Genomic DNA, 14,168 nt, shown 5'->3' with positions numbered 1-14,168 from the left:
CCTCACCCAGATGTGGCTCCCCTGCCTTCAGTGTTTCCCTGAGTGTTCTCATTCCTGGACTGATGCAGCCAGGCTCCCCGAAGGAAATGTTTCCTGAACCAGGCAGTGTTGGCTTGGGGTCAAGGAGCAGGTTTGTCTCTCCATTGGAAAGTGTTCCACAGAATGGAAGAGGCAGGAAATCCTTGTTCTAGTGGATTTCAAATCAACTCTCTCTCTCTCCCTCTCTCTCTCTCTCTCTGCGCATTTTCCTCCATCGCTCCCTTTCCTTTGTAACTCCGCCCACTCACACGCCTCCTTCTCTCTTCCACTTCTAATGTGCATCCCACTTTAGATGCCAGTTATAAATGCTGAAGGCACTATTCCCAAAACTTCAGTGGCAATTGCACTGTGAATTGCTGCATCTGAGAGCTCATCCGGCTAGGCCAAAAGCAGTGTGCCTTAGTCTTTGTATTAATCCAGGTAAAACTAATTCCCTGCCCATTACTATTATAGAATCATAGAGCACCAGGGTTGGAGGGGACCTCAGGAGGTGGGAATGTGGGTGGGAGGTGAGGAAGGCTGAGGAACTCCAGGCTGATACCTTCAATGCTCATGGTCCCCTAGCAGCTGCTCCGTACGAAGGGGCAGCACAAGATCAGGATTGAGGATATTTGAAGCCAGCAACTGTCCCCATCAGCCCTGTGTAGGTTTTGGCAGCTTTTGTACTGGTGACAAATTATTAGAGTGAAAGACCAGGAAATTCTGAATTGGGCATACCAAGGACATCCTCTACATGGCCAGCGATCAAGTGGGCAAGAAAAGTTTCGGTGGCAGGAAAGGCTGCCACTGCACAAATATACAGCCAGACGCTGCCATAAATATAAAGGGAAGGGTAACAACTCTTTATGTAGCCAGTAACATAAAATCCCTCCTGGCCAGAGGTTCCCTCTCTTAGGGAGAGAGAGATACCACGCAGGTAAACCATCTTCTGAAATGATACCTGAAATGTGGAGTCTGATTTAGGGTGTACTGATAATAAGAAGTTAATTTATCAATTTTACTTTATTTTATTTTTTAATTAATTAATGATATTAATAATAACTAATTATTAATATTAATTAGTATGCATTATAGGCTCACCAATCTGTTTGATCAGAAGATAAAAGTTCCTGTCCCAAATCAGGCTTCACAGAATTTACAAAGGACCCTCGGGGGTATGACAGGAAGCTCACGCTGAGACAGATATAGCCTTCACAACTTTTTATTAAAATCAATAATAGTAAGTAAATGGTAAAACACCCAGAGTGACAAAGTTACAATTGCATTACTGCTATTCAAAAGATACATCTGATAATATAGTATTACATGCAACAAAGCTTTGGTCAATATACTCACACCCATCCTTGATAACCTGGTGGTAAGAGACACAGGAACAGCCTTGAGGTTCAGGATTCTCAATTCTTGAGTGAGGGATGCAGTGCTTAAAGAATCTAATGCTAAGAGCTATCAAGACTAAATTAGGGTTTACTTGACTAACTTAAACTTAAAATCATAACCGTATAAACTAAGAATAAAAACTTAGGGAAACCAAGCTTTGCCTAGTTCCCTTGAAATTTAGAAAGTTTAAGAAGACCAAATACACCCTACTAATCATAGCAGTCATCGTTGATAGTTAGATTCGAAAGAGAAAGATAGATTAGAAATAGAATAAGTAAGAATAGAAATGGACTACTCTATCGAGGTGGGTCACCTCTTTTATAGAACAAAGTGACGGAAGTCCTTCCTCCTATGCCCAAATTTCATTCCTCACCCACAAAATGTTAGAGTATGCTTACTCCATAGGCTAGTATGTTTGTGCATATTGAGGACAGGTATATGCGCTGTGACAAAGCTCTGTCCTTGTCTCTGTGGGTACCACGTTACCTGGTGGATTTCGCTAGCCTCAGAAGCTCACTGTGACCCTCCACGTAGCCCTTCTCTCTCTAGAGGCAAGCCTCACAGCCTACTGAGCTATTTTCATCATAAGCCAGCAAGGGAGATGAGGAGAAGCAACCCTCCCTTGCACAGTTTCTATTGTCTCCCAGTCTCCCTGATTAATCAGGGAAGGGAGGGGGGAGCCCGGGCCCGCCCTCTACTCCGGGTTCCAGCCCAGGGACTCTAATAGTATCAGCTATGGTCGTTTACTTTTTGGAAATAGAACATGTACAATTCCCTGGGCCACTTCCCTACAGCAGCCCCCATCAATATCTCCTTCACCGTTACCTCATGGCCTCCTTCCTTGCACCTCATATGGATTTGTACGACTTAGTTCATCCAACAGCACGGCTTCCTCCTACAGCTCCTGACACTTGCGCCTCACTGACTAACTGGAAGGCTTTCAACTCGTTCCATCCAGCCCTTGATCGGCTTCAGGTGTCCCAATCAACCTAGCTATCTCCATTGCTTTCTAGAAGGATCTTAATTGGTCGCAGGTGTCTTGATTCACCTGGAGCAACTGCCATTTGGTTACCATGGTACCAGGGATTTGTTTAGCCTGGGGCTAACATACCTGTTCCTCACTACTTTAATACAGCCCTTGCCCTCTCACAACGCACACAAGTTTCCTAGTGGTGTACCTGTTAAGTCTGTGGGTACAAGATTGAAAAAAAAAACCCATGTCATTCTCTATTGTCTATTGGTCTAGATAAAAGGTCATAGGCATATGCGTGGAGACTTATTTATTTCGTTAAGAAGATATAGGTCAACTTTACTTTTCTGGGTAAAAGGTCCTAATATCAATATGCTAACTTTGTCTTAGATTAACATACAGGATATGGACTGTAGGTCTCTTGCATTGCAGCCAAACTTATTTTAATATACATCTATAAACCTATTACAATACATCAAATACTTAAACTCTAAGAAAAGATATAGATGTAGATATGCAAGCAAGCAGGTTAGTCCTATAGGCTACAAACGATACTTTTCAGTTACAGAAACTGTAAGTAAAGGCAACGAAATGCGTTAGATTACCTTCTGTTTTAGCTTGTGAATTTTCCCTATGCTCAAAGGTAATTTCATGCCTGTTCTGTAACTGGAAAGCAAAGTCAGAGGGGAATCCTCTGTGTTTTAAATCTTTTTATTTATGCTGTAAAGTTACCTTCCATCCTGATTTTACAGGTGTGATTCTTTAACTTTCTTTTTAATAAAATTCTTCTTTTAAGAATCTAATTGATTTTCAGTGTCCTAAAAACCCAGTGGTTTGGTCTGTGCTCACTTTGTAGCCATTGGGTTAGTATAGTATTCTCAAGCCCCCCCAGAAAAGGGGGTTTGGGGGTTTGGGGGAATATTTTGGGGAAAGAGGGACTCCAAGTGCCCCTTTTTCCTGGATTTTTTGTCTCAATCACTTGGTGGTGGTGGCAGCAATACCGTCCAAGGACAAGGGAAGGATTTGTGCCTTGGGGAAGTTTTAACCTAAGTGGGCAGAAATAAGCTTAGGGGGTCTTTCATTCAGGTCCCCACATCTATAACCCAGAGTTCAGAGTGGGGAGGGAATCCTGACAGACCCCCTTAATCACCTTCCCAGAGATCGATCCGGGCAGCGCTCGGTTTGCAGGGCGGCTACATTCCTTTGGGATTTGCCATGAATATGATGATGATGACTGATGGGATGAATGGCCCCCCAGATACCATGGCAAACAGTCCGTTGATCCGGTAATGTGTGTGAGGCTGACGTCTGACAAACAGAAAGCACACTTGATACTTGCTGATGAAGAAAAGTAAGAGGGACATTTTCAGTGGTTCACCTATTTTGTGTGTGATGATGTGACCCAGCACACTCGCCCCACACTGGATGGGGAAGGATTAACCCTACATTGTGGGCTGAGGAAGCTGTTGATAATGGGCAGAATATTTATCAGTACAAGTGAGAATTCGGATTCAATGTACCTGGTGCTCAGGAGCTTATCTGAGAAAGAATTACACAAGCCGTTTAAGGTTATATAATGCATGTCTCCTCAGTGAGCCTCAATTCCTCAAGCATAAACCCCCAGTAAGTATGTTGGCCTTACACACTATCCTGATTGGCAAACAAAGTGGTTATAACTACCGGTTCTAAATGAAGACCACTTCTCTTCTCCCCCACCAGGTCTATTGAAGATCCCCCGAGGCAAGGCCTTGGCTGCATAGACACCCTGTGGTTTAAAGTCCTACAAAGATCCCGTGAAGCAGAAGCTTTCCTACTCTGTCACATGTCCCAGAAACATGCCCTATGGGCGTTTCATTACTAATTTTCTCCTAATCAATATTCCGGAAGGGGGTTGGAGAGGAGGGATCTGTTACAGTACATTCCATATGCTTTATGAAAATATGTTTATGAATATGAATATGACTGGAAAACACTTTATGCTAATTACCCCTTGTAAAGCTTATAAACTACTGAATGTGTTCATCCTCTTTGTATTCATGTATCATTTCTATGTCTGAAGTTAGAAATATAAGGTATACACTTGAATAACTTATGCAATTATGAAAAGCAAGGGCCATTAAGGACACTTCAGAAACTCGATGACTCTTAAGCAAGAAACCAGAGGCTGTGAATGGCTCTGTTTTCATGTAGCCTTCCTGTGGACGTGTGGGCCAGCCCATACAGTATAGAGACATGGATCTCTCAGAGACATGTGATCAGGCCCCCTGGTCCTGGAACCATCTTAAAACATCTGCTTTCCCATGAGGAGATGGGCTGGGAGGGGGGTCAAACTGAGAGAAAAGATGCCTGCCTTTGGCCAAATCTATATCAAGGTGGGGATCAGGACAAAGAAGACTGCCAGTCCTGAGAAAACCCCTGCTTACCACTTAAGACATCTGCTGGAACTAACAAAGTCTGAAGCAGGGGGAAGGATTGGGCCCAGACTAGGAATGAGTCTAATCTATAAAAGAAGTTTATTGGAACATCTTTGAGAATGAGATATTATATATAACCAGTTTCTTAATGGATTAGGCTTAGCCTTACATGTTTGTTTTATTTTGCTTAGTGACTTACTTTGTTCTGTATGTAATCTGTTCTGATCACTTAAATCCTACTCTTTATACTTCATAAAATCACTTTTGTTTATTAATAAACCCAGTTTAAGAAATCGTAACCTTTGCATACCTCTCTTTATCTCTCTTTACTTCCAGAAAGAGGGCACATAATATGAACTCACACTGAATAAAATGTTATACGGTGTGAGATGAATTTATCTGGGGCTCAGGCTCCCAGAAAGGCTGTATACTGAGTGCTGGGGCAAGTCCCTTTGAACTGAGAAGCCCCAGGGCTGAGTGAATCTCGGTGCCTTTGTTCTGCAGCGGGGTGTGGACCTAACTCTGGGTCTGTGCTGGATGAGACCAGGAGGGTCTGGCTCAAGAAGACAGAGGTGAGGGTGCCCATTCTGGCAGAGGGGTTGTTCTCAGTGGTATCCCAACACATCCAGTGACAGTCTCAAGATGGTCTCTGTGACCAAACCCTTCACAGTATTGACAAAAGAGTGCTCCTTGTTTACCCTCTCATCAATGATTCCCTCCAGGTCCTAGAGTGATGTTCTTTGACAGCGTTCATCTTTCCCCAGCTCACTGAACGTATGTTTACTACATTTTTTTTTTGTTTTTTGCTTTGCAAGCTGGCATATTTCCTGACAAGGGTTGGTATTAGGACATACACGCAGAATAGAGCCAGCCAGTGAATTTCCACATCAATTGCCTGGTGCTAAGAGAACCTGCTCCCCGAATCCTCTAGCAAATTCAGACATGTCAAGCGATACCAACATCAGGCTCACTGCATTCATTCATAACAACTCTAGGAATTCATAATAATTCAGCACCATACCAGCAGAAGCCATGCCCCTCAACTCTACTGGGCATGCTTCAAAAACACGAGGATAAAAGGGAGCAGCTCAGCTTAATTTGGGGCTGACTGCCAGGGCGGAAGGACATAGGCCAGTGGCTCCAGCCAAGGCTCAAGCGAAGCTTGAGACTGGGGGAATCAGAGACACATCAACCCAGGCAGATGCTAAGGCAATCACAGAGGCCTCGCAGAGTTGCCAAAAACAGCCCAAACTGGAGAGCGCAGACAACAGCAGCAGGAACTACAGCAGGAAGCAGCCCAGGGGGATTAGATAGTGGCTTAGTAAGAGACCTGGACTTTTGAGTCAGTGTGTTTCAGCCAGAACTCCCCCACTGACTCGCCGGCATACGCTCCAGCCACTACCAGAGCCCTGGGCTGCGGTCCAGTGGAGAAGGAGGGCTGAGACTCCCCTAGCCGGGAGGCCAACCCTGTTTTTTTTACATGGTGGCCCCCTTCCTGACTGACACCACTGTGCCACAAAGCCTTACCGCCCTTCTAACGGGGGCAAATTTACTGACTTTGGCCACTAAACTGTACTGCCCTGCTAAGAGGGGCAAATCTACAGACTTTGGTCACTAGTCCTTATAGCTGTGCTGCCAGGGGAGAATTTACTGACTGTGGCCACTAGTCCTCATTTCCCTTGTGACTGCTTCCAATTTACAAATGGTAGCCACTGGGCCCTACAGCCCTGCTTACAGGGGTGAATTTACAGACTGTAGCCATGGGGCCTTACTGCGTGTTGACCTGGGCAAATCTATTGCCTCTGGCCATTGGGACACGCTACCCAGGTACTAAGGGCAAACACAGTGACTTTAATCTATGGAGTCCGGCCATTGGGCCTCATTGCCCAGCTATGAACGGTAAGTACAATGACTTTGACCATTAGGCCTTATTACCCAGCTAATAAGGATGAGTATATTGACTCGGGCCTTTGGGCAAGACTCAGACATGGGTTACATATACCCCCAACCACTATATCCTGAGAGAGATGGGGCGCACTCACCCCGTACTGGACGGGGTGTTCCCCAACCCTGTCACACGTGGAGGTGAATGTGGGCTGCGGCCCAGGCCTGAGGAGAAGCCTAAACCCAGCAGATTGGAGGAGGGTATGGTTCGCCCCTCGATCGCCTTTGCGTGCTAATGACCTGAAATTAGCAGATACCACCATGGATTTGGATAGTCTTGAAATGGCTCCTAGAAAGCCAGTAGCAGTAAGCTGCACAGCAAGAACAGCAATACAAACAGCCCCAGGTGTCTGCCCATCAACAGGCCGTGATGCGGGAGTCGGCTACTCAGCAGCAGGTGCTCGTCCAACAAAGAGCAGCTTTCCACCAGCCAGCAGGGCCTTTGGTTAATTCTCTACAGGACCTCAACCCAGGATATTTACTGCCTGTCCTCCCGCTAAGACTCATGAAGACGGGGCATGGAGATGTTCCCGAGGCCTTTCTTCTGACATTTGAATGGGTGGCCACTGCTGCCCGATAGCCAGCGGGATAGTGGGCCACGCTTCTAGCCCCTTACTTACATAAAGAGGTCCTTGGTCACGCGGCCTCCGCATTAGTCAGGGGCTAACATTCCTTCAGTCAATTAACGGTGTGCGTGACTCTCTGTGCCCCAAAGTAATATTGTGGCACCCCCCATATTTAAGATGGTAATATGATTATGATGCATTTTATACAAAGTATATTATGTAATATATCAATGGAACTGGCATGATTTGCTGAATATCATGACCCTATGTGTATGCATGTATCATTTTTGTACCTAAAGTTATGAACATTTAGGTTATGTACCAGTAGTTCAAATGTGTTTGCTCCTGGGTAACACCCACAAGGTAATGTACATCCAGTCTAAGCTGCACATTGTGGATGAACCATTCAAGGTTATGGCCCATTAAGAAACAAAATAGGCCAAAGATGATCCCCATCTTATGGACGTTCCTGTGAACATTCTAGCCAGGATGAATTATCAAAGAATACAAGGGCATGTGACCAGTTCACCTTGTCTCTGTACTTTTCCATTAACTGTGCTGAGGGCTTTTGCTTGGAAAAATGAGGTTCCCTTCCATGATAAAAGCTATGAGAAGTGGAAGAGACATCATCACTTGGTCTCACTCCCCCTACAAGTCAACACCTTTAAACACCAAAGGAACAAAGGACTGAACTGATTTTGTGCCTTCCCACAGCCTCACAATGTGAGAGGGGAGCAGAGATTGACGCACAAGAGGGCTCAGTGGTTGGTTGCACCCTGGGGAAGTCTGTCACACCCACCAATGAACAAATCCTTCTAGACCATTTCCCTCTTGTCATGCGCTCAATTACTGACAGAGAGACCGTGATTATGACAGGGAATTCAGGACTCTTTGGTTCTGTCTGTCATTCTCTCAGTGCCCTTGGCCAAGTCATGTGTCCCTTTGCCTCTGTTTTCCTATCTGCATACCGGGGATATGTTCATGGTGACTTTCCTTTCCGAAGAGTTCTGAAGATCCTTAAATGAAAGGTGCTGCACAACATGATGACAGTGACTGATGAGAATTACTGATCTCTGATCACTTAGCATAAGGCCCGTGTGCCTGCAGATTTATGGGATATCAGACCCTATGGAGACATAGACGTTATCCCTCGTTTTCTTACTAATCAACTATAATTTTTAAGTATACACAAATACACCGAGCAGCCAATTCCTCTCTGACTCAGCACAGAGCCCAAGAGTTCTCATCTCCCTTTGGGAAGGTCCCTTATCTACTGTTTACACAGAAGTGCAGACATGGAAAGAGAGAGATTGGTAAGAGTATCTCTGGTCTCTGGCCTGTTTACATTCAGATGCCACTTCTCCCCTAGAGGCTGAGCAAATCCCCTGGGGTTGCACAGAGCCATATTATAAACAGTGCAGATGCCTGTGTCTTCTCTTCTTGTCTGATGTTGCTGCAGATCCTGGGGTAAGAAAGGTGTGGGACACGGCTACCTGAGGGGGATTCCCAGGAAAGACGCTTCCATCTCAGGATTCACAGGTACTGCATCTCTCGACGAGGAGCTCACCAGCTCGACAAACCTAATGTAATGTGTGTGTTGGAATATGGAGTGTTAGTCTCTGGTCCTTTCTGCTGTGAACACCCATGAAACATCTCAAAGACCTTGCTAAGGGTGATGAATTTCCTCCAGTACCCAGGACAAAATATCACTTTTTGCTGTGGCTCCCCAGCTGGTTGATGGCCTCTGGTCCAAGGAAGCAGCAGGGTGGTTCCTTCAGGATGAAAGGTGTTAGTAGATGAATAAGACAAGGTGAAATTCTGAAGCCATAGGCCATAGTTTAGTCAGACCCCTCTGAGACAAAACTGACCTTGGAATAAGACCTGACTAAAGTCCTCAGGAGCCCGCCGTGTGTGAATGCAAAGACACTATCACCGCCTCCTCTTGCATCTCAGGGCCCTGGCTGTGGATGGGGGAGGGGGTCTGTTAGCTGACTTTTATCTTCTGGAAAGTGCTAGGGATCCGCATTGGAACAAAGATAACCATTTTTCATCATGGACAAGATGTCTTCTAGAATGCCAGAACTTCTAGAATGTTAGAAGTCTAAATAATAAAATGGGTGAACTAGAGTGCCTCGTATTAAAGGAAGATATTGATATAATAGGCAGCACAGAAGCTGGGTGGAAGGAGGATAATCATTGGGATACAGTAATTCCAGGGTACAAAATATATCAAAAGGAGAGAAGAGGTCGTGCTGGTCGGGGAGTGAGATTACATGTGAAGGAAAACATAGAATCAAATGTGGTAAAAACCAGCACATAGTAGACCGGTAGTATCACACTCCCGTGACTTGCTCTGTCAGTTAGCCCGTGTTTAGTCCATTTAAAGTCTGCTTTACTGATATTGTAGAGTGTTCATTTTTATCTGAAGGTTTTCCCATGAAATGAAATGCCTCAGATACCCTTGATCAACTAAACAAATACTCTCATTAAAGAATGAAATCGGGTTTGTTTGACAAAACCTGTTTACCAAAATCCATGTTGTTGATTGACATTAATTATATTCCTTGACATTTTTGTAATGAATCACATACCAACTTCTCCATTGTTTCCTCACCTTGTGAAAATATTTTAAACTTTTCCTTTTTTTGAATAGTTTACTGTTAACAGAGAACGGTCAGGAATTTGCTTTGGTGTTTTGCTCTGCTGCTGCCTGCCTGTGTACTTCTGGATCCGAATGAGACGTGTGGCTGATCTATCCCTTAGCAACTGCCTGATTGCGTACATCTGGTTCTGAATCGGATGTGTGGTTGATCTATCAGTTTCTAACTCTGGCGTTCGTAACTCTAAGGTTTGACCGTCGACGCTGTTTAACCCCCTCCTGGACAGCTAATGGACTGGAAAGTTTTTCATCGGCTCATGTGATATACTGCTTCTTTCCAACTGCAGAACAAAAGTATTTCCCTTGAACAGACACACTTTTTCTGTACTATTAACAAGTTTCATTTCTACCTCTCGGAACGGGCATAAACCTTTTCTAGGAATTCTTTTCTTCTTAAAATAATTAAAAACCATCTTTTTTATTACCCTGAGCCTGCCAAGCATGGATTTTTCGCTGAAGTCTTTAATGTCTGTTCTCATTTTTCCAAATTGTATTGCTGATATTATATTTTTCCTTTTCCCCATTTGTTGCATATTTCTGTTTTCCCGCTAATGGCGGCCTTCACTTTCCACTGACCCGGGTTTTTCCCCAAAGTTCTCTGCTTTCTTGACTGTGGATTGTGGCTTTTTAGGTATCTAATAATCTTTTCTTAAAGAACTCTCAATATTCATTCCCATTTTTTGGTCTAAATATTTCCTTCCTATCAGTTTTGCTGTTACTTTGCCTCAGCTTTGGGGAATTTGCCTTTTTGAAGCACTAAATACTGATAGGTTTCAGAGTAGCAGCTGTGTTAGTCTCTGTCCGGAAAAATAATAGGAGTACTTGTGGCACCTTAGAGACTAACACATTTATTTGAGCATAAGCTTTGTGAGCCACAGCTCACGAAAACTTATGCTCAAATAAATTTGTTAGTCACTAAGGTGCCACAAGTACTCCTTTTCTTTTTGTAAATACTTGTGGTTATTACTTGTGGGGAGCTGTTCTTTGTCAATTTGAATGTAATCAGTTCATTCTTCATTTTACTCTCCTCTATCATATGCCCCCTTCTTTGTCTCTTCTCTAAGCTCAACAGTCCCACACTGTTCATTCTGTCTGCATATGGCAGTCTCCCCGATTCTCATAGCCTGCCTTTGAAACCCCTTTTCTGTTTCTATATCTTTTATAGGGACCGGGTGACCAAAACCGAGCACAGGTCCACAGCAGATTATTCTGCATCCCATTCTTTAGGCATCCAATCATTGTCTTTGTTTGGCCACTACTGCGAATGAGGAAGTGTTTCCATTGAGCTGCTATCAATGACATCCAGATATTTTCCCTGACGTGTTCTAGCTGGGATGTTTCTGCCTGGCACATGTCTTAGCAAAAGTACAGATTTTTTCCACTCTGAGATTTTGAGTAAGCAGGTGAATGGGGAAGTCCCGACAGCATGGACTCACTAGCTTGGCATTCTTAGAAATAAAAAACAATGATGGATAACCAGTATCCACACACATGTTTCCTCTTGGTTCCTATTAATGTTTCCCACACCAAGGGATGCAGGAATTAGTGACCCATGGAGCACCATCGAGTACAGAATGGACTTATTAGGGTCAGTTATTCAGAGTTAATTTATTTGAATAAAGAAAATGCCATTTTCCAGTGTGTGAAAAATGATCAGTTTGATTCACCCATGAGAACAGCCTCCGGTTGTGCATGTATTGTCTCATAATGGCATTGTCTCTCCATCCAGGCATTGTCTCTCCATCCAGGCATTTCTCATGTGACCACCACCCTAGACTCTGCGCACAAACAGCAAGTTGAGGCAATTTACAGTAGATGCAGGCGACACCGTTCTGCCTCAAAGTTGGAGACCTTCTCTCCTACTCCATGTCAGATTCCAACACAACCGACTTCTCCAACCCCTCCACCTTCATCCTGCTGGGCATTCCTGGTCTGGAGGCAGCCCACGTCTGGATCTCCATCCCTTTCTGTGCCATGTACACCGTCATCCTCTTGGGGAACTTCACCATCCTGTTTATCGTGAAGACAGAGCCGAGGCTCCATGAGCCCATGTACTATTTCCTCTGCATGCTGGCCGTCACCGACCTGGTCCTGTCTACATCCACCGTGCCCAAAATGCTGAGCATCTTCTGGTTCAATTCCAGGGAGATAGATTTTAGTGTGTGCCTCACCCAGCTCTACTTCATTCACTGCTGTATAGTGATGGAGTCTGGAATCGTCGTGGCCATGGCTTTGGATCGTTACGTGGCCATCTGCCATCCCCTGAGACATTCCACCACTCTGACCAACCGCTTTGTGGCCAAGATCGGCCTGGCCGTGGTGCTGCGTGGCAGCATTCTTGCACTGCCCTTTCTTTTCCTGGCGAGGCAGTGGCCATATTGTAGAACCAACATCATCTCCCACACATACTGCGAGCACATAGCCGTGGTGAAGCTGGCCTGTGCTGACATACGCATCAGTAGTTACTACGGCCTTTCTGTGGCATTCTTAGTGATTGGTCTGGATGTGTCTTTAATCACTGTGTCCTATATCCAGATCCTCAGGGCCATCTTCAGCCTCCCCACAAAGGACGCCCGGCTCAAGACTTTTGGGACCTGTGGCTCCCACCTCGGTGTCATTTTAGCGTTTTATATCCCAGCTCTCTTCTCCTTCCTCACACACAGGTTTGGTCACAATGTGCCCCCGCATTTCCACATTCTCATGGCCAACATGTACGTTCTACTGCCCTCCATGCTAAACCCCATCATCTACGGGGTGAGAACCAAACAGGTCCGGGACAGGCTGCTCTGGCATGTTACTCATATTGAATAAAGTTTACTTCTGGTGCTCTGGCTCTCAGACCAAGCTCTGTGGAGATCTGATGGTTGACATTGTGCTGTGTTCTCTTCCCTGAATCAGTGACTAGAGACATTAAATCCTTTCTTTACCTTACAGTGCTGTATCAACCTGACAGTCTGGGGAATCCATCGATGTACAACTCAGAGGGTTGCCACATTTCTTATTGCTGGTAACTGGACACCTGAGGCCCCACACTTTGCCCCACCTCCTCCCCCGTTTGTCCTGCCTCTGTCACTCACTCCTCTCCTCCACTATCTCTATTACTCGCTGGATTGTCTCCATCCCCCTCTCTACCCCAGCTGCATCCTCTATGTGCCGGGGCTGGAACGGGAGTTTCAGAAGCCTGATGAGGATCCTTCCTGCTTGTAGGATGCAGCCCCAGTTGCGCAGGGGCTGATGTGAGTTAAGGACAAGGTTGTGCCCCCCCCCACTCTGCTGTAACTGAACACTGCCAGATCCCCTTTTCGACTCGATGTTCCAGCTGGAAATCAGGGGGCAGGGGTGGTTAGTGGTGTGGAACCCTAGCATCCTGGGGTGGAGAGTTGGGAGAGCAGGGTGGAGGGTTTAGAATGGATATTAGCGTGGGGCTGACGGAGTGAGTGGTCTGTGAATGGATATTAGCCTGGGGCTGGTGGGGGAGAGGGGTCTGAGAATCGATATTATCTATGCAGGTGATGGGGGGTGGGACCTGTCTAGGAATGGATATTTGTGTGGGGTTGACGTGGGGGTGTGTGTCTGGGAATGGATATTAGTGTGGGACTGATGGGGAGCAGGTGGTCTGGGAATGGATATTAGCATGGGACTGATGGGGGAGGACCTTGGACTGTGTAATGACATGGAGGACACACCTCTCTCTCCCCTAGCTCCTGGGGAGTTGGGTTGGGGGAAGTCCTTTTATCCCAACTCGAGAACAGCTTATTAATCAATTCACAGCATTTCTTATGATTTTCTTTTTCAGGGGGCTTTGTAGCCTGTTCAGTTAAAATGGACACAGCCCCTTTATATCGTTTTGCCTCCAATTGATACTTTTGTTTTTCCTGCATTTGTGCATTCATATCACATTCCAATTCCTGACAAGTCTGAGTTAACACAACCGTAGCTGGGCATTGGCTATATTTTGCATCAGAGAAATTTGTAGATCTCTTTGCATCCCCTCATTTTGCAATCTCAGCTTCTGCAGCTCCTGTTGCAAATTTTCCTTATCATCTTTCCAGATCTCATGCTCCTCTGCAAACTGATTGACAGCCTGATACATAATCCAAACAGCAGCATTTGTCATTTGCTCCTTTTTTAGGAGTGGGAGTGCCACAAGTCTGATATTTTAATAATTTGTCATTCAAACACCCTTCCCTGAACAGGAC

The 14,168-nt window shown here is 45.2% G+C and overlaps 1 protein-coding gene across 1 annotated transcript; it reads left to right on the top strand.

The window, feature by feature from the left end:
* Nucleotides 1–11,829: 11,829 nt before the first annotated feature.
* Nucleotides 11,830–12,780, top strand: LOC102941178 (olfactory receptor 52D1-like). Its single transcript, XM_007060449.3, has one exon. The coding sequence runs from the start codon at nucleotides 11,836–11,838 to the stop codon at nucleotides 12,778–12,780; it is 945 nt and encodes a 314-aa protein (XP_007060511.2). The 5' UTR covers nucleotides 11,830–11,835.
* Nucleotides 12,781–14,168: the final 1,388 nt, after the last annotated feature.

This window comes from Chelonia mydas, chromosome 1 (genome assembly GCF_015237465.2).
Source record: "Chelonia mydas isolate rCheMyd1 chromosome 1, rCheMyd1.pri.v2, whole genome shotgun sequence".
In the NCBI taxonomy this organism is placed as follows: Eukaryota; Metazoa; Chordata; order Testudines; family Cheloniidae; genus Chelonia; species Chelonia mydas.
This window is presented reverse-complemented; position numbering and strand designations above follow the sequence as displayed.

Excerpts from the sequence above, each read along its gene's own strand:
- LOC102941178 (XM_007060449.3), top strand. The coding sequence starts at position 11,836 with ATGTCAGATTCCAACACAACCGACTTCTCCAACCCCTCCACCTTCATC.